The sequence below is a fragment of the Talpa europaea genome (assembly GCF_964194135.1).
Source record: "Talpa europaea genome assembly, chromosome: 4".
In the NCBI taxonomy this organism is placed as follows: Eukaryota; Metazoa; Chordata; class Mammalia; order Eulipotyphla; family Talpidae; genus Talpa; species Talpa europaea.
This window is the reverse complement of record NC_140070.1, coordinates 102,168,595-102,196,292: the sequence shown is the minus strand read 5'-3', so window position 1 is coordinate 102,196,292 and position 27,698 is coordinate 102,168,595. Positions and strand designations below refer to the sequence as shown.

The window sequence follows — 27,698 nt, the reverse complement described above, 5'->3', positions numbered from 1 at the left end:
TAAAACTGTTTCCTTTCTGTTCTGTATTTCCTTAAAATTTAGGGTGGAATGGTACTTTCTAACCTAATTTTATGCCACTCTGAGTGTCTCATTTTATCTCAACATGTGTTGAAATATTCTCACCAATATATCAAAATCAAATTAATTCTAGAATTACCATATTGTATTTTGAGAGTGCTAGAAGTTTTTTAAAAACAAATAGGTTGTCAAAATTACCAGGATTATGATAGTTGCTGAATTAAACAACTTTAGCCTGTAGCAGATTCTCAGATCCATTTTTAAGTGATCAAGCACAGTATTTATATTATGTGTTGATAAATACATGTCACTGAATCTTCCCCCTTTTTTTAAATTTATTTTTTATTTTTATATTCACCATACAATTGCAACCCCCTGATTTTGACCCCAATCCCTCCTTTCCCCACCCCCACCCCCAAAGTGTATCTCTGGTTCATAGTTGTTTGTTGATTTTGATCCCCCCACCCCTTTTTTTTTAGGTCTTACTTTTGAGGAGAGGGATATCATTGAAGGAGCCTTCCGTCAAGGTCAGATTCGGGTCTTGACAGCAACTTCTACTCTTTCATCTGGGGTGAACTTACCTGCACGTCGTGTAATTATTCGGACTCCTATTTTCAGTGGTCGACCTCTTGATATTCTTACTTATAAGCAGATGGTTGGTCGTGCTGGCAGGAAAGGTGTGGACACACTAGGTGAGTTTAATTATGATGGTATTGCTAAGGACTGCATCAATGTACTTAAAATTTGACTATTCCTGGCAATCCATTTCTTATCATGCTGTATTTCTTTGTTATCCAATGCACTATGTCATCCTTTTAGATTTACTTATTATTTATAATGAGTATAACTTAATCTTCACATTGTCAATCATTGATTTCCTGCTTATGTAGAATTAAGATTTTCTTATATGTACTGAAATTATATATGATGCTTATTATATATACATAATGGTATCAGTATTATGCTAATCGAGCTGATTTATCACAATAGCTAAAAGATGATTTTTAATTTCCAGTACATAGCCTGTTTAGTGCTAATGAAAGGAATATTTTCATGGGTATTAGTTCTGCTTAAGTGACTGGTCTCAGTTCAGAGATGCTGTCAGCTGGGAAGCACTCACACTTTGGAAATAGGAACTTCACATACTACCTTTCATATACTATATCTTAATTGATATTGGCTATGAAAATATCTTTATTTTCCTATTTTGTCTCAAGTAATGGCTAATATTACCAGTAATCCAAACAAAAGTTTCATCTAAAGGAATAAGGAAGAGGCTTATATGAATTAAATATCAAGATAATAGCAAATACTATTTTTAACCTGCTACCTCATTCTCAGTGTGACTAAATTGCTGAGTCTTCTAATATTAAAATACTTTAGGGGGCCTCTCTGGTGGCCTAGGGGTTAAGTCTCAGCGCTATCACTAAGGCCTGAATTCAATCCCTGGCCAGGGAGCTAACCCACATATGGCACAGCAGACCTCTCCTGTCTCACCACTGCTCCCCTCAGCAGTGTATTTCAGTAGATCTGCCTGTTTTGCTCCCCACTCTGCCTCTGGTGAATCCTCTCACCCCCTGCACCTCTGGCTTAGACCCCAGTTCTAAATCAATCAATCAGTCGGTCAATCTCGAGCATAGTGCTGAAGTGCTATTTAAATAGTGTTTATAAATGATGTGCCCTATTGAGAAAATACATGTCCTAGGTAAGTTTTGTTCAGCCATCAAATATAGCACCTTTGGCTGTGAATTCAATGTTGGTAAATATTAAATAAGGTGTCTTTAAATAGAAACACATATAAAATAAGATTTTCCTATTGACTGATTAATAAAAATGTAGTGACTAAAGGTTTGCGGAAAGTTAACCGTGTATTTCCTTTGTATCAGTGGTTCATTGTTCCTTAATTCAGTGTTTATGGTGATTTTATAGAACATAACTACTGCAAATAATTAGAATCAACTACATTATTGGTGACTGGATTAGTTAGACTATAAGCTCACTGCTAAAACCAAATCATTTCTTTTCTATCATGAGCCCTTGCATGACTTTATTAAAGTTACGGGAAATTTCAAACTTTTTCTGCAGGAGTCAACACAATAGGTGCTTTAACAAAGTAGAAGTTAATTACTTCTTCTGTAACTATGAAATTGTGAGTAATCTGGAGCTGATACAGTGACTCCTATGACAGGGACCTAGTCTTCTAGTTTGGTTTTCCACATTCAGCAATATCATTTCTATGCTGTGATATATGATATCTACTCCAGTCTTTGTCATCACATCCACATTTCAGCTCTTAGGAAGAGAAGATGGAAAAGCAAAGAGTATATTTCCTTTCAAGGGCACATCTCAGAAGTTGTGCATAGTATTTCTCCTCACTGATTTCCTTCAACCCAAAATTCAGAAAATAAAAATGTTAGTGATAATCTATGACCATAGCAATCACTGTCACTGTTATCTCCTTTTAGATAAATCTGATAATTTAAATTCTATTTAGCCATATCTTTTGGAAATGTGTTGGGGTTTTTGCTAGTGATGTTTTTGTTTTTGTTTTTGTTTGTAGGTGAGAGCATCTTAATTTGTAAGAACTCTGAGAAATCAAAAGGCATAGCTCTACTTCAGGGATCTCTAAAACCTGTTCACAGCTGTCTAAGAAGACAAGAAGGAGACGAAGTCACTGCTAGCATGATTCGAGCTATTCTGGAGGTAAGAGAGGGTTCCTTAAATTACCATTTGTTCTCTTGTATCTATAATACAATGGTAAAATTTTTGTATATGAAAAGTCTTAGTTTTGTGTTTCTTTATGAGATTATATAGCTTCGTACATCTGTATCTTTCTTTGTTTTATATAGTTATTTCCTAGAGTTTTAAAACTAGTGCTGTATTAATTTCAAAAGTGGATTAAAACCCAAATGCCAGATAGTTCTTTTTATTTTTAGCTATTTTTTATTTTCTGAATATTTGAAACTGGTAATAAAAATGAACCCTAGTTCCTCACTTCAGATATTACCTGTTGACATAAAACTCAAATTACAAATATATAAGATTAGAAGTTTCAGATAACAGGGAAAGCTCATTTTCAGATAAAGTGAAAATGAAAACTTTTGCTCAGATCCTCAAGGTAACTCCTTTAAATGGTTCATGTACTTATCTAGAAAAGTTTTCTATTCATATACATGCATGCCTTGATACTAGTTTCAGTATTGATGCAGGGAATACTGGTACCTGTACTTAACATTCTTAATTTGTTTCCCTTTAGTCTCATTTTGGAAAAAGAGTAAATAATTGACTATATAGGAATAGTAACGATATAGAAATTATATCCTGAATTAAGGAACCTCTGGTGGTGCAGGGGGTTAAGACAAAGCATTATGAAGCTATCTGCAGCCACTGCAGCATGAGTTCTATCCCCTGCCAGGGAGATGACCCACATGGTGCAGCAGACCTCTTCTGTCTCGCCTGCTGCTCCCCTCAGCAGTGTATTTCAATCAATCTGCCTGTTCTTTTCCCCACTCTGTCTCTGGTGAATCCTCTCACCCTCCCAACCCTACCTCTGGCCTCTACCACAGTTCTTGTATGATGCATAAATAAATAAATCTTTTAAAAAAAAATTTGTCGCTCTCAACAGACTGTGAAACTATTTTTTGATTTCCTACTAAATCAGATTTTTTTGGTTACCTACTAAGATAAAAAGCAGAATGTACATAGACATTTATCCAGCAGATTTACATGTAGGATTTTATCTGTGGCTATATTCCTGAAGTTATATCAAATTAAATATGCAAGAAGGTTTTTTATAGCATTGTTAATATAATAAACTGGAAATAATCAAAATACATTAAGATTAAGTAAATCTTTGTAAAACTATGCTTTGTGCTTAGTAAAACAAATGAGGTGGCTCTATTCAGGGTGGCTTAGTTTGTTTTTTTTTTTTTTTTTTTAAGATTTATTTTTATTTATTTATACAAGCACTGGGTACAGTCAGAAGCGCGGGAGGGTGAGAGAATTCACCAGAGCCAGAGCATGGAGCAGAGCAGGCAGAAGGACCGAAGTACACTGCTGAGGGGAGCAGCGGGCGGCAGGAGAGGTCTGCGTGCCATGTGGGACCCTCCTTCGGTGGCCAGGGAGCAGCCGGGGATCGAACCGGCGCTGCAGAGTCTGCGGGCAGCTTCGCAACGCAGCGCTCAACCGCTGCGCCACCCGGGAGGCCCGGCTTAGTTTGTTTTTAATACATAATACATTAATGATGGCAAGAGACAAATTAGTAATAAATATAATAGGCCAGCTGTAGGGATATGATATTTACAAGACACATTCACTTTTTCTACACCTACTCCTACCCCATGCTTGGGTGGGAAGTGTAGTCCATACTAGCACTTCTGAGTGCCCACATATTTGAGAAGGATGATAAGATTTGATTTGGTTCATGGTCATTAGCCATCAGTACCTCCCTTATGTATGTTGTTAGTTTCTGCATTTCAGATAAATATTCATTGATTTCATTTATGAGAAAACATTGTGTCTATGAGTGATGATGGAAGAATTAATAAAGAGTCTGTACATTAAGATACTGAAAATATTTTAAGAAAACCAAATCATTTCTTTTCTATCATGAGCCCCTGCATGGCTTTATTAAAGTTACAGGAAATTTCAAACTTTTTCTGTCAGATAATAGTTGGTGGAGTGGCAAATACATCACAAGATATGCAAACTTATGCTTCTTGCACATTTTTGGCTGCAAGTATGAAAGAAGGGAAGCAGGAGATTAAAAAAAATCAAGATGCAAATCAACTTGGAACAATCGAGGCCTGTGTAATGTGGCTGCTAGAAAATGAATTCATCCAGATTACTGAAGTTAGTGATGGAAAAGAAGGTAATTATTTACTTCTTTGTTACAATTTACTCCCTTTTTCATTTTTAAGACTGCTTAGTAAAATGAAAATTAACTTTTCAAATAGTGTAAAAAGAAACTGATTTTTCAAGCAGTCTATCAGCTTATTTTTGGTAAGTTAGTGTGGTGTTAAGCAACATTAGACAATTAGTAGTGTGCTCACAAATCCCATACATTGGGCAAGATTCTCTTTGCAAAATTTATTACACACTAAAAGGTTAATTACAAAATATAGACAGTGTTGTTGTTTTTTTTAATTTTTAACATTTGTTCCTTTATTTACCCACACCACTCCCAAACCAGGAAGAATGTACCATCCAACACATCTTGGTTCAGCAACTCTTTCTTCCTCATTGTCTCCAACTGATACTTTAGACATTTTTGCTGACCTCCAAAGAGCAATGAAGGGCTTTGTTTTAGAGAATGATCTACATATTGTCTATCTGGTAAGCTGTTTTCTTTGTTATTGTATTTGTGAAAACAGGGAAAAATTACATTTATAGAAATTTCATCATCAAAGATACTTTAAAGGAACATCTTGTCTATTTCCCTTGACAAGGGTTGTCATGGGGGAATAAAGCTAAAACAGGTTTTTTTAAAAAGTAATGACCTAAATGTGTAGTCACCTTTTAATCTATTTGCCTGCCTGTTTTCTTCAACCTCCTTTCAAAGATTTGAGGTGACTTATAGAAAAGCATATATTTTATTACATATAAGACAATAACAAAGGACAATGATATATCAGGAAATTAAAGCTAAGAGCATATGTAAAACTTAAAACAAAGGCTGCTGCATAACATGTACATCATTAAGTCATGTGTAGTTGCTATGATTAACTTTATTCTGGGCTTTCTAGCAACTACAGCTTAAATCCTGGACATTTAGATAATGTGGCAAATACAAATATTGATTCCTCCTTCCTTCCTCTCCTATTTTTCTGGTGTTTTTCCTGGAAATCATATAAAATACTTAAGATTATAATGAATGTCAGAATATTGATACTGAAGTATCTATGGTTAAAGTTCTTGGATTTTGTAAATCAGTTTTGTAATTTTAGTGGTCTCTTCATTTTGTCCTGGCTGTGAGGTTTTTTTTTTTTTTTTTTTTTTTTTTTAACAAAATATTCCAATAATTTAGTGGCCGAGGAAGAAGAAATCAATACAGCTACTATCCAACAAAAAAAGCTATTTTTTTTTTTTGTATGCACAGACATTCATAATACTCATAATTCTCAGTTGGTAGGTCTGGCTTATGTATGTGCTCATCATATCCTCTTTATGTCAGAGAAGAGTACAACAGCACTGCCAAGATGTATCTGAGCAGCATATAGCAAAACAAAAGATTGAACTCCCCCCACAGAACCCCCTTTAAAAAGAAGAATTTGCTTATTACAAAGTCACATTTTCCATTTGATAGTCATCAATGCTTGAGGGTTATCTAGTGTAATCCCTCTTCTAAGAATGAGTGCAGAAGGAGAACATATAGTTCAGGGATGTCCCTTCAGTGAGCAGATAGAGGAACATGCTAAAGACCTCTCATCCATTTTGGACAAGCATAGACATACAGAAAAGGATTATTGCCAGCTTGTATTCTTTCACAGTATTATCTTTGAGTTTCAAAACTTGGAATTGTCTTTGATGTCGTTGGTGTGAGTTTTGTATTCCATATGGTGTTGGGAGGTAAGTTAAGCACTTCCTGAAGCAGATTCATGCTTTGGTTGCTTGGTTGTTTTATTCCCTATTGAAAGAATGTCCTCAAATCTGACAGAGACCACAGCCCCATAGATCACCACCTCTACCATGAACTGTCTCCCCAACATGGCCAGGATGAGATTCTCCTATCAATGGGATGATCCTCCCATTTGATCATCCTCACACTTGGTTTAATCCCTTCTTTGAAGAAATGGACATCACTGGCCTGCTAGCTCCCATGGAACATATGGGGCTGTAAAGCCTTCAGGACTGGTCCCAGGAGGCAAAGGTGCCCATCTGTTCATAGTTATGTGAGTGGTTGAGACTGCCAGTGCTTCTCCTGGAGTACCAGAGAGTGTAGTTGTCCTATAGGTGATGTTCAGCCAGTCCAGACCTTCCTCTTGCTGCTGCTCTGACTCTTGTCTCAGTCTGTTTTTTTTTTCTTATCACCTTTCTGTATACTGATCTCTTCATTCTGATCATGGTCCCCCTATTAAATTTGTTGTTTATTCTCTTGGCACTAACATAACCCTGTTATTTCTTTTGAAGTTTCCATGTAAATCAGGTATTACCACATTTTGAAAATTTTCTAAATAATAGGGCTTTTGTTTTCACTATGAAGTTTACGTTTGGTAGTAGTTTTAACTGACTTTTGACCTTTCTTCCCTTTAGGTTACACCTATGTTTGAGGATTGGCTTACTATTGATTGGTATCAATATTTCTGTTTATGGGAGAAGTTGCCAACATCTATGAAACGGGTGGCAGAGCTAGTGGGAGTTGAAGAAAGGTTCTTGGCCCACTGTGTGAAAGGAAAAGTAGTAGCCAGAACTGAGAGACAGCACCGACAAATGGCTATTCATAAAAGGTAAAGATCGTGGAGCCTGGACTAGCCTCGATGTTCAGTATATTGTCACTTTGTTATTAAGATCAAAGTTTTGGCTGAGAATAGTAAAAATTCTCAATTTCCTGTATTTACTGAATTTATTGATATTTTAGTTTTTCCTTGCAACTTACAGTTTAGAAGCCGTTATGTATGAAGACCTCAGCATTTAATTACTTCATTTCCTTATGTAAGATGTAAATCAGAGCTGCCAACTTTTTGTGGCTTCATTCAAAGATATGCTTTGTATCATCCTTAGAAGTGATTCATTAACAATAAGGAAGAGCAATTAAGAGATTCAGATGGGGAAATTGCACAGCTTTTACGTCTTTAAAGAAACATAATGAAATTATTTTTATTAAAGCTTTAGTCTATTATATTGCAACATAATCAAGTAGATATATTTTTAAGGATTTATTTACTTGGATTATTTGTGACTGTACTCTTCAAATCAAAACTAGTTTTAATAATTCTTTCATTTTATCAAAGTATGATTAGATGATCATCTAAGTGTGTACTAAATGTTCTTTAAAATTTTGTGTTATTACTTTACTTGAACCAAGTGTTATTTCTTGAAATTAGTACTAAAAATGGAGGAATAATTTTTGTTATACAGATATTAGTTTCTGCTGTAGTACTTACCGATGTATATCAGAATTTACTTTATAAGCCTTAAGCCCAGTCTTTGCCCACTATTTCTGTATCCCATTGGTACTCTTTCCAGAGTTTATAAATTTCCTCTTTTGCCTTTTTGGTTTTTAGTTGTTTCATAATATGCTTTGTAACTTCCATAGTAGATATGAGTGGTCACTAACCATACTTTTGGTGATTTACTTTCCAGGTTTTTCACCAGTCTTGTGCTATTAGATTTAATCAGTGAAGTTCCCTTAAAGGAAATTAATCGGAAATATGGATGCAATCGTGGACAGATTCAGTCTTTACAACAGTCAGCTGCTATTTATGCAGGTCAGTTAAGCAAGGGTTTCCACATTTATTTCAGACCCTGGTTTGAGTTCAAATTAAAATTTATTTTTTTCAAATAACACTATTGTAGACTCCTTAAAGTGAAGGGATCCTGTCAAGTGATAATTTTGTATAGTCCATGTCATCATCAGAACATCTAAAACAGTGGTTCTTTTTTGTTTTTATTCTTGTTTTCCCTCTTGTCTGTCACAAGAAGAAATGGACACAGACTTTTGATTAGACAAGGTCTCACTTTTTCTAATCAGATTATTGATTAGTACTTGTTATTGAGGAGAAGGATACAAATGGATAGGTATTTCTACTGTTCTAAATACTATCTCTTCTTTAAGGAAACACTGGTCTCTTCATTAAAATTAAACCCATGTCCTTTAAGCTTAGGCAGGCAGGGTTGGATTTTACCAAGAAATCCTTGTAAGTCCTGAGAAAAAAAAACTTTGGGCTCTCAGGTTATATGTGAAGGAGGTTTCTTTGTAATTGTGTGTGCAAATAAGAGTATGGAGGGAAAGATGGGAGTAGTGGATGGTAAGATGGGAGAGACTTACCCTTCAACTTATTAGCACCAAAGAGCTCAGATTGCCTCTAGAGTTAATGTTCTCACAGAGAAATGCTTTTCTTAATGTCTTGCCACTTGGCTGCTCTGGCCTGTTTAGTTCAGAGGATATAGCTGTTGAGTTGGGAAGTCTGTACTATGTAATGTTACATATTAATGATACTTAATTTAAAAAAAAAACACATAGAAGAAATTATCAATAGAAGCGTCACCCTTTGTAGTTTGCTTAACATTTAAATATTTAAATTAGCTCTCTTATTTTCCTTTAGGTGAAAAGAATTCCTTGCCTGTTTTTAATAGTTCTTTCTTGCTTAAAAATTAAAGGAACTGAGAGAGTAAGAGAGAGGAATGAACTAGGGTGAGGACTTTTTGTTTGTATGATGTTTATGTACTCTGCCTCAATTTTTTTTGAATGTTAAGTTCATGATTAAGAATAAGTGAGGTGACATTTAATGTGTTTATACATTAACTGGCCAAATTGACCCTTAATATGGTCTGCTTTCCTGTTAACTTACATCCTCAGACCTGTTAAACTTTATAGTTCTTTAGGGAGAAAAAGAAACAATGAAACAAAAGTATATCAAATAAAAATGGGAAAACTGTCTATAAGGAAATGTTAATTCAATAAATATTCTATGAATATTTTAGGCATGATTACAGTATTTTCCAACCGCCTGGGCTGGCACAACATGGAACTACTACTTTCCCAATTTCAGAAGCGTCTTACATTTGGTATTCAAAGGGAGCTATGTGACCTGATCCGGGTGTCCTTACTTAATGCACAACGAGCCAGGGTCCTATACGCATCTGGTTTTCTTACGGTGGCAGATCTTGCCAGAGCAAATATTGCTGAAGTAGAGACTGTTCTGAAAAATGCTGTGCCTTTTAAAAGGTAAGAAACTTCTGTCCACATGGGGTTAGTAAATGAAAAATCATGTCTGTAAATAGATAGATTATTGTATTAAAATAATTTTCTCTTAGGTAATACTTTGATATACCTTGTGTAAATGGAAGAGCTGTGGCTACTTTTTCCCTCTTAAGGATTACTTTTTATTTTGTGTATTTTAAAAATTTCATTACCTAACAGGCTTTTCTAAAAGTATCATAGTTTTTTACTAGAAAGATTGAGTAAAGGAAAGTTACCAATGCTCTCTGTTTTGTTGGATTTTGATTTTCATTAAACACCCAGGGCTCAACTTAAACTTTCATAGGCAAGAACACTTTACTATGTACCCATTTAGAATATTCTCTGGAACACTAATCCCTCAAAAACAGTTTGTGGAAACAGGATTCCTTGACTAGTGTGTGTGTCTGTGTGACAAATTCATTGAATGGGCCTGACTCAGCATATTATCAAAGAATAGTTATTTTCTCAGCCACTGTTCTTTTAACTCACTCTTACAAGAAATGTCATCCTGATCCTGTAACTGTTTAGGTACTTTTAGGTATTAACACTTTTATTTTCAGGTATTAAAATTTTGTCTAAGTTAAAGCATTCCTATAATTTCTAGTTCAATGAGTCTTCCTTTTCTCTCAGTTTAGGCCTAACATAGACTGTGAAACTTATAATGTACATGAGAGGGAAGGGGGGCATAGTTAAAAGCCAGAACCACCTTACACTATGGGCTCTGCTTCCTGCATTCCAGCATATACAGCTCCATCAGCCTCTGGTGGAACATGCACTTTAGCCAGCATACTGTTGGGGCATAGCTACAACCCCTGTCTAGATTTTGAAGGATGGAATCACCTAGAGCCTTAGGTATGCAACCCAAGCAGAGGACTCCTGCATAGGAGGTTTCTGAGGTATCCCCATTGATTTGGCCACCTCTGTGACCCAAGACCAGAAGAGCAACTGGGTCTAGTTTTTTTTTACCTTGGGTTGTGCCTCTGGCTAGAGTCTACCTACAGGATGCTTTAAACCCACTCTAAAGGTGTTGATCTCCTCTAGAGCCTCCAATTTTTTTTCACAGAATCTTTGGATAAATTCATTCTTTCTCAGAGAAATATACTGATAACAGGTTCTGGAGGTGAAAAAATTCAGGTGTGGGAGTATCTCTATGGTAACTGCATACACATATCATACTTAACTCTTCCAGGGAGTCTTCTGAAGGCAGTGCATGTTTTTAAGAACTTAATTGGAAGAAAAGTATTAGCACATTTTGGAATCTCGTCTGTATTATGCTAAGGCTGTGATTGCCGTAACTATGCCACTTCTGAAATTCCAGAACCTTTGTTGATTATGTGCCTCCTCATTTGGCGTACTGAGATACACTATTACTTCTGGAGTTTTCTTATCAAAAATGTAACATGAAGTCAATCATGAATAAACACCAAGCAAACCTAAATTGGGATACATTCCTCAAAATAATTGGATAGTATTCTTCAAACATCAATGACATAAAAAAGACAGGAGCTGCTTCTAATTAAAGGAGGCTAAAGAGATATGACAACTAAATGTACCACCTGATTCTAGATTGGATTAGAGAAAGAACATAAGCAGAATGATTGGTAAAACTGGAGTAAGGTATATAGATTATATGTAGTATTGTAATAATATTTTCCATTTTCTGAATTGAAACTGGTATATTTGGCAACTGGCCACCTTTCCTTTTAGTATTTGGTATATAAGTGTTAGAAAACTAGCACTGGGGCCTCCCTGGTGGCACAGGGGTTACAGTCTCAGTGCTATCAAATCTATCACCAGCCTCTAGGGCATGAGTTGGCTTCTTTCCAGAGAGATAACCCACATGGCACAGCAGATCTCTCCTGTCTCGCCTGCTGCTCCCCTCAGCAGTGTATTTCAGTGGATCTGCCTATTCTGCTCCCCACTCTCTCTCTTGTGAATCCTCTCACTGCCCCCCACCTTGGCCTACACCCCAGTTGTATGAAAGAATGAATCTATTTCTTTTCCTGTTTTATTTTTTACAGTGCCCGAAAGGCAGTGGATGAGGAAGAGGAAGCAGCTGAAGAACGACGGAACATGCGAACGATTTGGGTGACTGGCAGAAAAGGGTTAACTGAAAGGGAAGCGGCAGCTCTAATAGTGGAAGAAGCCAATGTGATTCTGCAGCAGGACTTAGTTGAAATGGGAGTACAATGGAATATACATTCCCTTTTAAAATCTAATACACAGTCAATGCTTAGCAGTGAGTCAGAAGAAAAGGAACAAACAGTTATGCCCCAAACTAAGCGTTCTTGTAAAAAATTAATATCAAAGAAAAACAGTCACAGCCTAGTTCATGATTCTTCTGTTAAGCATTCATTAAATACAGTGCAAGATTTGGATAAAAGTAGAGAGCACACAAATTCCTTTTGTTATAAGTTCCAAGATGGGGATCAAGAACATCAGGTATATTCCATTTCCAGAGCAAGAAAAAGGACTTCTTTGGGTGTAAATAAAGAGAAGCTAGGAACCTCTGTGAATGAGAGAAAAACAAGCAGTAAAAAAGTTGGTCAGACTCTCTCATCTGAAAAAACAAAAAATGAAACTTTGAATTTTAGTTCACAAAAGATGAGTACAACCTTTCAATTCCTGAAACAGAAAAATCATCTGAAACCATCCAGAAACAATAGCCCTGAGAAAGACACTGGATTGTATAGAATTGGTTTACAAGAACAGAGCATGTCTAATATTATTTGTTATGAAAATTCATTTACCAAAGATGAAAAGACTGTGAACTTTAGAAGTCCAGAGCCATTTGTTAAAAATTTATCTTTCTGTGCTGAGGAAAAATATAGCAAAACATCTTTTCCATCACAAGCAGAGCAAAGTTTTTCACAAAATAAAAAAACAACCAATAATATTCTTGTGGAACATTTTATCATAGAACCCCAGAAAAAATCAGTGACTTGTCAAGCCACTAATATGGTTAGTGAAAGTGGAAGAGAATTAGCTGTTGTAGAGACAGAAAAAATAAGCAAAGCACTAAAACAAAATGATTCAAGAAACCAGTATGTTTGTATGAAAGACCATGACTTCAATCCCATTAACCAGTGCCCGGGAAAGCATTCTGATAAACAGATAAACACATGCACCAAAGAGAAAAAAATACCAGAGAGACAAATGCCCTATAAGACACTTGTGAGTAATTATGAAAATAGAGACTCAAATGATAGCAAATATGAAAGTATAAAATTTAATGCTGAGGAAAATAAGTCAAATATTTTCCAGGTACTAGAAGATAAAATAAGCAGCACTGAGATAACCAATGGATTGCTTCTATCCTCTGGAGCATTTGGCAAATCAGGAGGCCAGCATGAAAATTCTCTAAATATCTGCAGAATACAAGAAAAAACAGATACTTGTGCAGCAAACAAAGCTAAAAATAATCATGCTTCTGACTTAAGTTTAGTTCTCTGTGATTTTGAAGATAGTTTCTATCTGGATACTCAGTCAGAGAAAATAATACAACAGATAACAACTGAAAATATCAAAGAATTAACTAAGGACACCAACCTGTCAATAGGGGTGATGCAAAAAAGCTTAGGCCAACAGAATTCAATGAACTCTTTACAGAATGGAATTCACAATACTTTTCCTGGTCAACAACTGTTTCCAGGAATGAGGAATATAGATCATTTGAAAGTTAACAATATAGGTAATATGGAACCAAGTACTAATTCACATGAGGTTGATATCCGGACTCCAAAAAGCCCCATTTTTCTTTCTCCAATACTATTGGGAGAAAATGGTTCTTGTTTCAAAGGGAATGAACTTTCTGTTACTGACTCCCAATTAAATAGTTTTCTTCAAGGTTATCAAACACAAGAAGCTGTGAAACCAATTATACCTCCAGTTCCTCAAGAGAGTACCCCCAATGGTATAGAAGTAGAATGTTTGCCAGTTCCTGAAACAAGTTTGAATTTGAGTGATAGTTTACTATTTGATAGTTTCAGTGACAACTGCCCAGTAAAAGAACAACCACTTGATGTACAAGCAATAAAACCTCTTCCTTCTGAAATAAAATCAACCTATTACAATGATTCTTTGTGCATACAACCAGAAGACCCAATAAAACAATCAAATATGAACGAGAATCAAGATGATCATCAACAGTTAACTTACCACAGTGATGAGTCTCTTATATTTTCAGAAATGGATTCTACTCAGATGGTTGAAGTTTTGGACAATGTAGCTATATTTCCTGTCCAAGAGAAACATAATACTGCAGTATCTCTTCCAGCAGTAGAATTCAGTGACCCAACAATTCTAGAAAATGATTATTCCCAAAGAGAAGTAATTGGAGAGAAAGATGGAAGTTCTCAAAAACACAAGTTTACTGGGATAAGGCAAAATAATTCATTGATATGGTCAGGGACATCAATTGACTTAAGTCCAGGACTACAAAGGATTTTAGATAAAGTGTCCAGTCCTCTAGGAAATGAAAAGCTAAAATTAGCCACTATAAACTTGTCTAATTTGAATGGAAAAAATGTGGAGCTAAATGACAAACAAGAAGTGATTTCAAATTTGGAGCCAAATCAAGTGCATGGAATTTCATTTTCCCCTAATATTGAAGTAAAAAGCAAGACTGAGGCAATCCAGACCAATCCCATTCACAGTGAATCCTCATTTCTGTTGCCTTGTAAAGAAAATGGTGTCATTGATGAAAATGGTCTCATTCCTCCCACACCTACTCCAGCGTCTGCTTCTAAGCTGGTATTTCCAGGTATTCTTGGAACATCTTCCTTAAAACCTAAAAAATCTAGTAGCATTTTACAACTTGGTGAAAAAAATTTTTCATGTGGCTCAGATATTAAAACCCATGATATAAGTCCAGAGAGAAGAAATATCTTCAAAGCTGACAGTCCTGCTAGAGATAGAAGTTTTTCGTGGCATCTGTCACAGGATGGATCACAGTTAATGCCATCCTCATGCAGTTCAGAAAGTTTGACTATAATTGATGTAGCAAGTAACCAAACTCTCTTTCAAACATTCATTAAGGAATGGCAGTGCAAGAAGCGATTTTCCATCTCACTAGCTTGTGAAAAGATCAGTAATTTGACATCTTCTAAAAGTTCTATTGGCGGTAGATTTAAACAAGGTAAGACTTAACTTTCAGTTTTTTCATTTCTATGTAAAACAGTGCACTTAGATGGGACTAGACTTTTTAGTACTGCATATTAAATGTAATAAATTTATTCAAAATTTAGTACATTTATTCTACATGGGTTTACATATAGAGCAACTTTGTTATTCGGTCCTACTAGACTAATAATTGCTTGCCTGCGTAGGTGGGAGAGCTTGAGCACAGAGACTGGGAATACTGAAAAAATGCAGACCATCAGGGCCTCCCCTGGTGGCGCAGCGCTTGGGTGGTGAGGCTGCCTGCAGCCTCTGCAGCGCCAGTTCGATCCCCGGCCACCAGTGAGGGACCCACAAAAAAAAAAAAAAAAAATGCAAACCATCAGAGCACTGCTCTTCCTCTGGCTGATTCAGTATTGTACCTGGGGTGTCTATTAGACCTGCCTGCCTCCTTCCAAGTAGGCCCAAGAGCCCAGAATTGAATCTTTTGGTCAAATGCCATAAATAGTTCAGCCTTCATGACAGTAAGGATTCTGTATCATGAGAAACAGCAGTGGTCAGCTTGACAACTTGTTGTGGAAATCAGAAATTTGATCAGCTTACTTAAATTTCCGTATTTGTTCATAAAGGTTTTTTAATTCATGAACACGTTAATATCAAAGTTTATGTGTTGATTAGACTTTTGGTGTTGACTACTGTTTTATAATTTTTCATTCAACAAACAAAATTCCTGCGCATTTTCTGTGCTAGAGTTTAGAGGGATAAAAACGTTCACTTAACTTTAACAAATATGCACTAGATATGTTCCAGGTATTGGGAATATAATTATAAATAAGAAAATCTGGTTCTTGATGTCTTTGTAAAATCAGTGATATATTATTTTAGAAAAAATGTTGACTTCAAATACAAACCCATACTTAGTTCTTCACTAAGAAGTAAGATTCTTGATTTTTCTAGAGTTTCTTAGCTTTAAAAATTACTGAATTTGCTATAAAATTTTTGTAGTGTACAAAAGGTCTTCTGTTTGAGATACAGAAATTCAAAGTAGTTTTTAAATTTAATTTCCATTTTAGTCATTATTATAAATCTTTTGTATTTTAAGAAATCTTTGGTAGATCATTCATAATGACAGTTAATTGATGGGAAGCCTGGAATAATCTTTGTACAGCTCAAAAATATTATCCAAATAATGTATATTTTAGGAATCTGGAAATTTTGTCAGACAGATTTTTATTATCTTTTTAATGTTCATTGTACTGAACTTATACTTTTTAAATGTATTTCACTTTTGATTTACTTAGTTGATTCATCTCAGAAAACCCCTGTTAGAAATGATGGATTTCCTGTTAATGGTTGTGATGACCTCTTGGTGGTTGGGCTAGCAATATGCTGGGGTGGAAGAGATGCCTATTATCTTTCACTGGAAACAGAGCAAAAGCATTCTGGTAAGTAATTTCTATATTACCAAGTCACCATAATGTACTCTCTTAATGTACGCCCTAAAGACTTATTTGAGGATTTCCTGGTAATTATCTAGAATTTTTTTTAGGATTAAAGTAATTTTTCTTTTTGCATAGTGGCAAGTGTATACATTATTTCATATGTTAACTAAAAGGAATGTTTTTAGAAGCACCACTTTTAACTCTCTTCCACTTGTCACATTTGGGCTATTAATGCCTTGCTTTTTCTTGGGCTAGTGGATCCTCAGGATTTCCTGGCTGCCTTCAGGGTTGCCTATTGCAGATTAGATCCTCACTTTTTTTTTTAGAAATTTTTTTCTACAGTTGACTGGTTCTGAAACTCATCTAGAGGCAGTGATGAGCTAGACATCTGTAGTAGTTCAATCACATAACCTTTGGATAAGTCTTTGGAATTGAATGGAATGGTTTCGAAATAACTTACTATCGTTTTATGGTTACTGGGTATTTAACCTGGTTGATTGGTTTTAGACAGAAACAGAATTAGTTTGGAAACATTTTAAAGGATGCCATATAATATTTGTTCCTCAGTACGCTTTAAATATTTTCAGTTGTTTTTCAGGAATATGTCTTGTGGTAAGTTACTTTAACTTATATTTCTTTTTGGATGTAAAATTATATGTTAATTTAAATCTTCTTTTAAAAGGAATTTCTTAAAATTCATTTCAAAATTCCTTTTGTATCTTTTTTTTAAAGATTTATTCATTTATTTATTTATGTATGTATTTATTTATATAAGCACTGGGTACAGTCAGAAGCACGGGAGGGTGAGAGAATTCACCAGAGCCAGAGCAGGGAGCAGAGCAGGCAGAAGGACCGCAGTACACTGCTGAGGGGAGCAGCGGGCAGCAGGACATGCAGGACCCTCCTCTGGTGGCCGGGGAGCAGCCGGGGATCGAACTGGAGCTGCAGAGGCTGCGGGCAGCTTCGCAACCCAGCACTCAACCGCTGCGCCACCGGGGAGGCCCGCCTTTTGTATCTTTAACTCCTTATTTGGAGGATTGTAATTTTATTTTTAGGCATCTTAAGATTTAGAATTTTCTCCCTAATAATTAATTAGAACATTGTAAATCACCTATGCCGAATCATGATTTTTAAATTATGACGTGCTTTATCTACATAGCCAATATGACCTGAATTAGAACATGTTGAGTTATTGTTACATAGAACTAGACCCTTAGGCTTCTGAGTCCTGTTCAGTCTTTCCACTAAAAATTGCTGCTTCAAATTAATACATGTAATTTTTGTTGTTGTTAAAGAAATTAGTGCCAGTTTGGTCCCTCCTCCTCTGGATCCAAGCCTGACTGTGAAAGACAGACTGTGGCACCTTCAATCCTGTTTTCAAAAGGAATCTGATAAAGAAAGTTCTGTTATCATCTATGACTTCATCCAGAACTATAAAATTCTCCTTCTGTCTTGTGGTATCTCCCTGGAACAAAGTTATGAAGATCCTAAGGTTCCATGTCTTGTTTATATTTTATGTATTTAAAAAAAAATTTTTAATGTTAAGGTTAATTAATGACTTGCTGTTTATCTCCAACAAGTAAGTTTTTTCAGCTTAACTGTTTAAAAGTAGTTATTTCCTTATGCAGTAATGTCATTCTATCCAGAACAGAATATTATATACCAGATGTCTCTGTAGATTAAAAAAAATCATTAATTCTAAGCACGAATGTTCATTTCATATCATTCTTCAGAAAATAAAAATAATTATTTTGGTCATAAGTTCTACATTTTCTATCTCATAGTAAATTAGACTTAAAAGGAGAATTATCAGATTTATGATGTATTTATGATATCTAATATCAGGTGTTTCAAATATCCATGAAGATAGAGGCAGAAATAGGAAAAATGTGTAGACACAAGGCAAAAAATAGTAGTTGGGACAAATAATAGTAGTTAGCGAGGGATAGATTTACCTTATTAGCCTGTAAGAACTTTTCTAGATAATAACAGAGTAAGGTACATCAAAGTGATGACTCTGAGTTATTAAGGATTTGTTACAATATATACTTAACAGTATAATACATTTTCAGAAGGCATTTATGTACAGTATCATAACCCTCAAAGAGAGACCATTTCCCTTCCTCTTCATTGATACAGGATACATATCACGTATGGAATATTAACTTATAATTAAGGAATGATACTATTTGTTTGTAGTATCATTTTTATTTTAGTTCCTTTAGCTTTTTTATGCAAAGATTTTCAAAGGCAGTATCAGATAAATTATCCTATCCTAGCTATCAACCCAGGCTTGTTTTACGTTTGAATAACATGTAGCCTCTAAACTGACCATTACTGGTAATAAAGGTTGTCACATAATTTTGATGTTCCAGAGTCCAAAATGAAAATACGGGTACAAAGTACCTCAGATTTATATACTACCCTTTTGCATAAACTACTTGAATTATTCCATAATTGATAATATAGTATTTTTGAAGAAGACAGACTACTTATAAAATTTAACTTTTATAAAAACATTTGCTGATTTTTAGATCAGACTGTCTTAATTCAATATCGCCCTATAAAACTGCATTCTTAACCTACAAAATAAATAAGTCATATAGTAATTGTTAGAATTTAGAGTAGAACTAAATCCAGTGTTGGTTTCTTATATCTAGTATTAGAACCACAGCTTTCTGGTCTCATGGGACAGCTAAAAATAGCCATCAAGTGACCAGTTGGATGGTGCTAGTTATAGCTTCTCATCCTCAGGAGATATCAACTCTGGATTTGAAATTTTAATGATAAACATTTATGTCTTACTTCTTCTGTTGTTGAAAGAATTAAATAAATCTAAGACTGTATAGATTCTATTATAGTTATCTAGCCAAAATTAACTCCAGTGCAGAAGAGGTCATCTGTGTTTTCAGAAACATGATTTCAGTTAGTTGAGAGGCACTTGGTTTTCAAGAATCTTCTTACCCCCACCCCCATACCTCTGGCCTATACCCCAGTTCTTCTGTGCAACAAATAAATAAATAAATCTTTAAAAAATAATAAGAATGCAGAAATGTCTTGAAAAACAAGAAAATATCTTACTTGTTCTTCCATTCAGGTGGCATGCTGGTTACTAGATCCAGATTCTACAGAGCCTACTCTTCACAGCATAGTTACCAGTTTTATTCCCAATGAGCTTCCACTCCTAGAGGGGATAGAGACTGGCCAAGGAATTCAAAGCCTGGGACTGAATGTGAGCACTGAACATTCTGGGCGATACAGAGCATCTGTTGAGGCTATTCTCATCTTTAATGCTATGAATCAACTCAATTATTTGTTGAAGAAGGAAAACCTTCAAGGTAAAGTTAAAGTTCCTGGACATTTTTATGTTATAAACTGAGAATATTTCTGTATTTAGCTACAGCTCTACTTTTGGCTTCTCTAGTGCAAGTGGTCAGCAAACTTTTTTTGGTACCAGGTCAGGTAGTAAATCTTTTTGGCTTTGTGACCCAGACATTTTTCTATCACAGATGCTAAACTCTGACATTAGATCATGAAAGTAGCCATAGGCAGGCCTCCCTGGTGGCGCAAGGGGTTAAGCACTGCACTATGAAGCAATCCGCAGCCTCTGCAGCATGAGTTCGAACACCGGCCCACCAGGGAGCAACCCATATGGCGCAGTGGACCTCTCCTGACTTGCCCAATGCTCCCCTCAGCAGTGTACCTTGGTCAATCTGCCTGTTCTGTTTCCTACTCTGTTTTTTGGTGAATCCTCTCACCCCCGCATCTCTGGCATGTACCCCAGCTCTTGTATGCATAAATAAATAAGTCTTTAAAAAAAAAAAAAAAAGAGGGGGCCTCCCTGGTGGTGCAAGGGGTTAAGCACCGTACTATGAAGGTGTCCGCAACCTCTGCAGCACTGAGTTCGATTCCCGGCCGGCCAGGGAGCAACCCAAATGGTGAGGCAACTCCCCTTAGCAGTGTATTTCAGTAGATCTGCCTGTTCTTTTCCCTACTCTGTCTCTGGTGAAGCCTCTCACCCCCTGCATCTCTGGCCTGTACCCCAGCTCTTGTATGCATAAATAAATCTTGAAAAAATAATAAAAATAAACTTAAAAAAGAAAGTAGCCATAGGCAATGTAAAAACAAGTGTGCCAGTAAAGCTTTATTTATAAAAAACAGGCTTCTGTCTAGCTTGCAATAATTTGCCTACCTGAACATCTACTGTAATGAAGAGAATTTTAGTACCATTATTTATTGCTAATTTCATATTTGAACTTTATCAAATGATTTTTATTTGTACTTAAAAGCTTATCTTTCTTAAAAAAGTAAGTTATTTTCTTTTTGGAACTGTTATTTTTTCAACAGATGATATTCATACAGATCATTTTTCCCCTCCTGAATAATAACATGAATTTATTGGATAGTCTGTTGATCCAGATTGAGTATCTTGACTTCAGAGAACATAACTAATGCTTATGGCAGAAGTGATGTAGAACTTGACTTCAGTGTGAGGTATAAACTATGAATTTATTGCTGATTAATAAATATTAAAAATGACATTCTGGTGAATTCACTAGGATTTGAATCTATGAACCTAGACTGTTTGAATTATTAATGAGGCTAATAATTGACAGGCTCCTGAATCTCTAAATCTGGTTCATGAAATGTTAAATATTAAATGAGATAATCAAGGGCCAATCTGCCAGAGTAGGTGCTCACTTTTGCATTTCTATTATTTTTATTGCTAACTGGAGTCCTCTGTACTTGTGGTAAGTTTCTCCCAGCATCACTGAGGTAGAATAATACACAGACCAGAATAATTTATTTGTTCAAATGTTACTTGCTTAAGTGATATTAATTAGCAGCTTTGGAATATAGATTCTATAGTATTTTAATTTCATCCTCTCCAAGTTAAACCTACGCATGCCCAAGTATGGTAGTCCATGGCACACATGCCCCAGGACTGCTGCAATCATGGGCTGTATTGCTGAATGGACACAGCTTTTTCCCCTCAGTCTATCTGGTCTGTTTTGTATCTAGAATACGTATCACAGATAGTCAGTGTAGTTTGTGGCAACTACTAATTGATGATAATGTAATTTGTGGCAACTGCTAGTTGATGATAGTGATATGTCTTTTACAAATTTTAGAAATTTTAGAAATTTATCGCATATTATTAGAATTATAAGCTTTCAGTTCCTTTGGGGGACTATTAACTAAAGACAGGCTGTTACAGATATAATAAAACAATAGTTTTTCCTTTCCAGAAAAGCACAGGAAATTATCTGGATTTATTACTTTTTACTTTCATAATTTCAGTGTGCATTGAAAATTTTCAAAAATAGGTGATGAGATGTTAAATGCATTCTTGTACAGTGCTAAGTCTTATTCAGAGAATCAGTGGAATGAAAGTACATGATATAAGGGAGGTTTGGGGGGGAAAAAGCGGATAGCCCTAAGTTTTATTTGGAAATAATTATTTCGGGATGTGTTTATCTTAATGGTCTCCATTTTTTCACCTTTATTTTCCCCTTGTGTTCTTTCCTGCTGGGTGGGTATTCTGGCAGATGATTTTCTCCCAGTAGAGAACTCATTTTTATTTAGGTGTTAATGTAACAATGTGACTTTGCTTAAAATAACCTAATACGTAGTATCCTGTTCTTTTCTCATGGATTAACTAAATCTTTTCTAAAGTGTTTGAACATAATGAGATGATTTTCTAGGTATGGAGTAAGTTGACTTCCATTTTTAAAAGTACCTCAGCTTCACAGATTTATATTAAGTTATGATCTTTCCTTCATGGACACTGTCATCATAGGTCCATGTATGGTCCTCTTTTTATTCATTACTTAAATCTACCAACTGTGGGGCCTCCATGATGGCCTGGGTGTTAAGTCTCAGTGCTACCACCATAAAGGCCCACCTTGACAGCCCGAGTTTGATCCAGGCTAGGGAGCAAACTACATATGGTGCAGCAGACCGTTCCTTTCTTGCCTGCTGCTCCCTTCTCTGTCTCTGGTGAATCCTCTCACACACACCCCTCACACCTGTGGCCTACACCCCAGTTCTTCTACACAAAAATAAAATCTTACATACATCAACACATCGATAACTGTAAATACACTAGTAGCTACCTATGTGTTTCTACTTTATTGTACATCTAAAATTTTATTACTTCCATTTTAATTTGAATTTTTTAAAAAGATTTATTTATGTATACAAGAACCGGGGGTACAGGCCAGATTCGCGGGAGGGTGAGAGGATTCACCAGAGACAGAGCGGGGAACAGAGCAGGCAGATCAACAGAAATACACTGCTGAGGGGAGCAGCGGGCGCGACAGGAGAGGTCTGCGTCGCCATGTGGGACTGACCCTCACCAGCCGGCGGAGATCGAACCAACACTGCAGAGGCTGCCGACAGCTTCACAGCACTGAGCTTAACTGCCTGCGCCACCAGGGGAGGCCCTAAGTTGAATTTTTTAACTTAAAAATATGTTTGCTATATTTTCTTTTAATTCCAAATGATATTTTGAGTTTTGCTTGTTTTTTTTAATCAGAACCCTTGTCACACTAGGATTTGCTTTTCTTGCTCAGCATCGTGTTAGTGAAGTTGTGTCTATTTTTGTAGGTATCTATAGTTTATTCTTTTACTGAGGGGTAACACATCACTCTGCGTATGCCAAAATACTTTTTATCTGTTTTCTGCTGCAGGCATTTGGGTTATTTCTAGTCTTTTTTTCTTGTTTTGCTAAATGATGTAGAATTAGCCTATAAACTTTGGGAATATTTTTAAATCCTACTTTTATTTCTTTAATAACTATAAAAGTGTTCAAGTGTATTTTTTTTTTTTTTTTTTTGTGGGACCCTCGCCAGTGGCTGGGGAACGAACCAACACCACAGAGGCTGCGGGCAGCCTTGTAGCCCAGAGCTCAACCGCTGCGCCACCAGGGAAGGCCCTATTCAAGTGTACCTTTTAAATTATGCCTAGATGAGTTATGTGCTTTTAAATAACTTAGTTTTGAACGTGTTTGATGATCCAGATTCTAACTATCAATTCCAATGTGTGGAGAGGAGGAGGGAGCTTTCCTGCCCCCTCCCTATTTTCTCATACAGCAGCAGGGCATTTGAAAATTCAGCTCAATTCTGACACTGTTTTCAGCAAAGGTTCTACAGGTAAAGGTTCAGTCCCACTTCACATGCTAGTTGCAAGCCCAGGTTATTATTACCTGTACTTCTGACTGACTGGCTATAAACCAGATTTGCTGAAATGGCTCTCAGAACTCAGGAAACTCATTTACTCACTAGTTTGCTGATTCAGTACAAAGAATATTAAAAGATACAAATCAACAGCAAGGTGAAAAGATGCAAAGAGCAACATCCTGATCAAAGGAGCTCTGTCCTCTTGAAGCCTGGGTACAACACAGTAGCAGAATGACTGATGGCTTGGCCATTGGTGATTGGTTCAACCTCTAGCCCCTCTCCTCCCTAGAAATCAGGAGGCAGGACTGAAGGTTCCAACCTCTATTCAAGTTTGGTTCCCCTGGCAACCAGCCCAACCTTAGGTGCTTTCTAAAAGTCATCTTCATTAGCATAAACCCAGTTGTGCTTTGAATAACAAGATAACCACTTTTATGGCCCTGAAGGGCTTTCTGGAACTGGGGATGGAGACCAAACTTTAGGTCAGGAGAACTCTCCTTTGCTCTTCTCACTAAGGATGTTGGAAGGGTTTTGGGGGCTGTGAGTCAAGAACTGTGGATGAAGAAGTATTTATGAGAAATGTATTTTGGTCATTTGAGAAATATATACGTGGCTGTTACTTGGAGAAGCTTGTGTGCAGTAGGGGTAAAACTCCAGGAGGGGAATGGAAGAGGATGATCCAATTGGCATATCCTCACTGATGAGCTTACGCCTGTAGTAGATGACCCAAAAGCAGGCACAGTGTAAAACTGTAATTTTATTTACACAAGAAGTGAGAAATAGAAATTATATGCTGGGACATGGCCAGATACCATCTGTCCTATCCCAGACAGCGTCTGCTGAGCAAAGATGGACCAAACAAGGTCCAAGCAATATGTGGCAAACTGGCAGCTTCTCCAGACAATCCTCCTCACCAGATTTAACTGCCAACCCCCCAGGAGCTTATATAGTTAAAAATTCATCAATTTACCTGGTCAAAGTCCCCAGCAGTGCAACTGCTCCAAAAGCCTAGCAGCCCTACAGAAGATTCAGCTCCGCGCTTATTTCCCATCAACCCCTGCTCATGGAGGTAGAGGGTTATAAGCTCCACATTCTACACCATGGAGTTGATATTAGGGGCTCCAGTCTAGAAAGCCCCACCTTCTGCCATCACATTGGGTGTGATTGCCACCCACTGGCTGGGAGGTTGCTCCTCACAGTTCCTTACAGGTATAGATTTAAAGAAACTCATTTGCTCTATAAAGCCATTACAAACATTAATATTCTTTTGCTAATTTAATTCCTTTCCCTACTTCATCAATTCAGTTAACTTGGAATCCAGAAATAACTGAAGCATTTCCAAGAGTAATGACCCCCTAGTCCTTAACAACTGGCATATGGGCAAGGGCAGATTCTGTTGGAATTACAGACTTCTTACTGGTTTTTTCTGCAATGAAACTGAATTATACCAAGACAAAATTGTGATAATGGTGTAATATGGACCTTGCTGGTAAGGTTCAGTTACCTCATGTGAATAAGTCTAATGAAAATACTGATATTGATGATCAAGTGTACTGGAAGATTAAATTAAAACCTCACTATGTTAACATCTGTGGAAAATGACTGGCCTGAGGAACTGAATCTAGCTGCTCAGTAGCTAATTGAGCTTTACACAAATTTATTATAATGCACAAGTAGCGGTTGATGAAGCAGGGAAAGAGGAATTAAACTAGTGAAATAATGTTAATATGTTTGTAATGACTTTATAGAGCAAATGAGTCAGTTATTAAGGACTAGGGGATCAGGCCTCCCCGGTGGCTCAGCGATTGAGTGCTGGATTGCGAAGCTGCCCACAGCCTCTGCAGCACCGGTTCGATCCCTGGCTGCCGGGCGAGGGTCCCACATGGCGCGCAGACCTCTCCTGCCGCCCGCTGCTCCCCTCAGCAGTGTACTTCGTCGGTCTGCCTGTTCTGTTCCCCACTCTGGCTTTGGTGAATTCTCTCACCCTTCCGTACTTCTGACTGCACCCAATGCATGTATAAATAAACAAATAAATAAATCTTTTAAAAAATTAAAAAAAAAAAGGACTAGGAGATCGTTACTATTGGACATGCTAAGGTTATTTCTGGATTCCAAGTTAACTGGGAATAAAGGCGATCACTCTGCCTCATCTCAGAGGCTTCTGCTGAGACTGCTTTCTATTATGTGTTGTAGAAAGGCCCATCTCCCTCCTAAATACAATTTAAAATAGTTGCTATTCCTACTAACTGCAGAATAGGACATGTTTTATTTCAAACTACTCTGGCAGAGGAATCATGGTACATCTACATAAATTATAAGTGCCCTCAGAGAACCTACTTAAGTGTGAAGGGCCGTAACATTCTTATAGGCTGTGCCCCTTGCTTTTGCTGCTAGTGATGTCAATGGATTACTGCTCCCTATCATGGGTGACAATATTGTTATGGAGCAGCCCCGATACAAACGGGTTGCCTGACTGTGGGTCCTCACCTGCGCGCTTAAAGGGACTTAATACTCTACTGCAGGCACACACAAAAGGTTAATAAAAGGTTTATTTACAAGGGAAGGGCAAATGAGGAAATGTACAGCTCAGGGAGAAAAGTGGGAGATAAAGTCTTAAATGTGTCTTACCCGATCCACCGATCTGGAATGGCAAATGGCAATCTGAGAGCTGGTCGTGAGCCGCTGGCCGTGAGCCACCAGCCGTGAAACCAGGAGGCAAGAGAGAGAGAGAGAGAGAGACCCCAAGACCCACATGTTTGGTTTTTATACCAAACCTGATTGCTTAACTCCACCCTCAGGTCCCAGCATCCTTCCCTTTGGTGGTGATGGGATTTGTCTTTCCCAGTGTCTTGATGGCTTTGGTTTGGAGTGGGGGTGGTGTCCACAAAGCCTGTATGGAATTAGCTCAGGACATCCTTTCCCCCTAACAATATGACTACCCAGAAATAAAACATTTCTCACCGTTACCCTCTTTTCCCCAGGCATACATTTCTGTGAGCCGGAGCCATTGTAGGAAATAACACTGTTTTCATATCAACTTTATTAGTGTTCTGAGACCAAATTACAGTATGTATGTTGGGGGGGTTACCCCACATACAATAAGTAGTTCTCCAAATACTTGGTGGGTGTCCTGCAACTTAATTTTGACTCTGCACCAAGAAGTCGCATCATATTCCACAGGTAACAGCTCAGTCCTTCCACTTCACATGACAGTGGAAACCCAGATTATTACCTGTACTTTTGTTGAACAAACTGGAGGATCGATAGATCCCCTCCAATTCTGGGTACCAATAGCAAGTCTGGATTGTGACTTGCATTTCTGACTGACTGGCTATAAACCAGAAATGCCCTTGACCCCTTCCATGAGTTCTATGAATTTGCTGGAATGGCTCACAGAATTCAGGAAACTCATTTACTCACTAGATTGCCGATTTAGTATAAAGAATACTAAAGGACAAATCAACAGCAAGTAGAAGAGATGCACAGAGAAACACCCTGATCAAAGGAGCTCTGTCCACCTGAAGCTTGGGTACAACACAGTAGCAGATTGACTGACTGCTTGGCCAGTGGTGATTGGTTCAACCTCTAGCCCCTCTCCTCCCTAGAAATCAAGGGGTGGGGCAGAAGGTCCCAGCCTCATTCAAGCCTCTAATCCCCTGGCAACCAGCCCAGCCTTAGGTGCTTTCCAAAGTCATCTTCATTAACATAAACCCAGTTGTGGTGTAAAGGGACTTGCTTTGAATAACAAGATAACCACTTTGCTTTTATGACCCTGAAGGGCTTTCAGGAACTGAGAATGGAGACCAAACTTTAGGTCAGGAGATGCCTCCTTTGCTCTTCTCACTAAGGGTTTTGGAAGGACTTTGGGGGCTAAATCAAGAACTGTGCATGAAGAAGCATATGTGAGAAATGTATTTTGGCCATCTGAATGACCGAATTTACTTATTATAATCACAGTATCACAATCTCTTATGTATATTTTTACATACTTTTAGATATGTAAATGCTTTTAGATAAAGGTATTGCTGATTTTTTTTCTCT

The 27,698-nt window shown here is 37.0% G+C and overlaps 1 protein-coding gene across 1 annotated transcript in view; it reads left to right on the top strand.

Annotated features, from left to right (window-relative positions):
- Window positions 1-27,698, top strand: part of POLQ (DNA polymerase theta) — a gene marked incomplete at both ends in the record, with an annotated part of 71,049 nt that overhangs the window by 16,109 nt on the left and 27,242 nt on the right. The window contains 11 exons of the mRNA XM_084231648.1: window positions 498-710; window positions 2,579-2,721; window positions 4,684-4,888; window positions 5,210-5,352; window positions 7,270-7,463; window positions 8,320-8,444; window positions 9,661-9,904; window positions 11,941-15,056; window positions 16,339-16,482; window positions 17,775-17,971; window positions 19,577-19,817. Coding sequence (XP_084087774.1) covers window positions 498-710; window positions 2,579-2,721; window positions 4,684-4,888; window positions 5,210-5,352; window positions 7,270-7,463; window positions 8,320-8,444; window positions 9,661-9,904; window positions 11,941-15,056; window positions 16,339-16,482; window positions 17,775-17,971; window positions 19,577-19,817 — 4,965 coding nt within the window. The remainder of the gene's footprint in view (window positions 1-497; window positions 711-2,578; window positions 2,722-4,683; window positions 4,889-5,209; window positions 5,353-7,269; window positions 7,464-8,319; window positions 8,445-9,660; window positions 9,905-11,940; window positions 15,057-16,338; window positions 16,483-17,774; window positions 17,972-19,576; window positions 19,818-27,698) is intronic.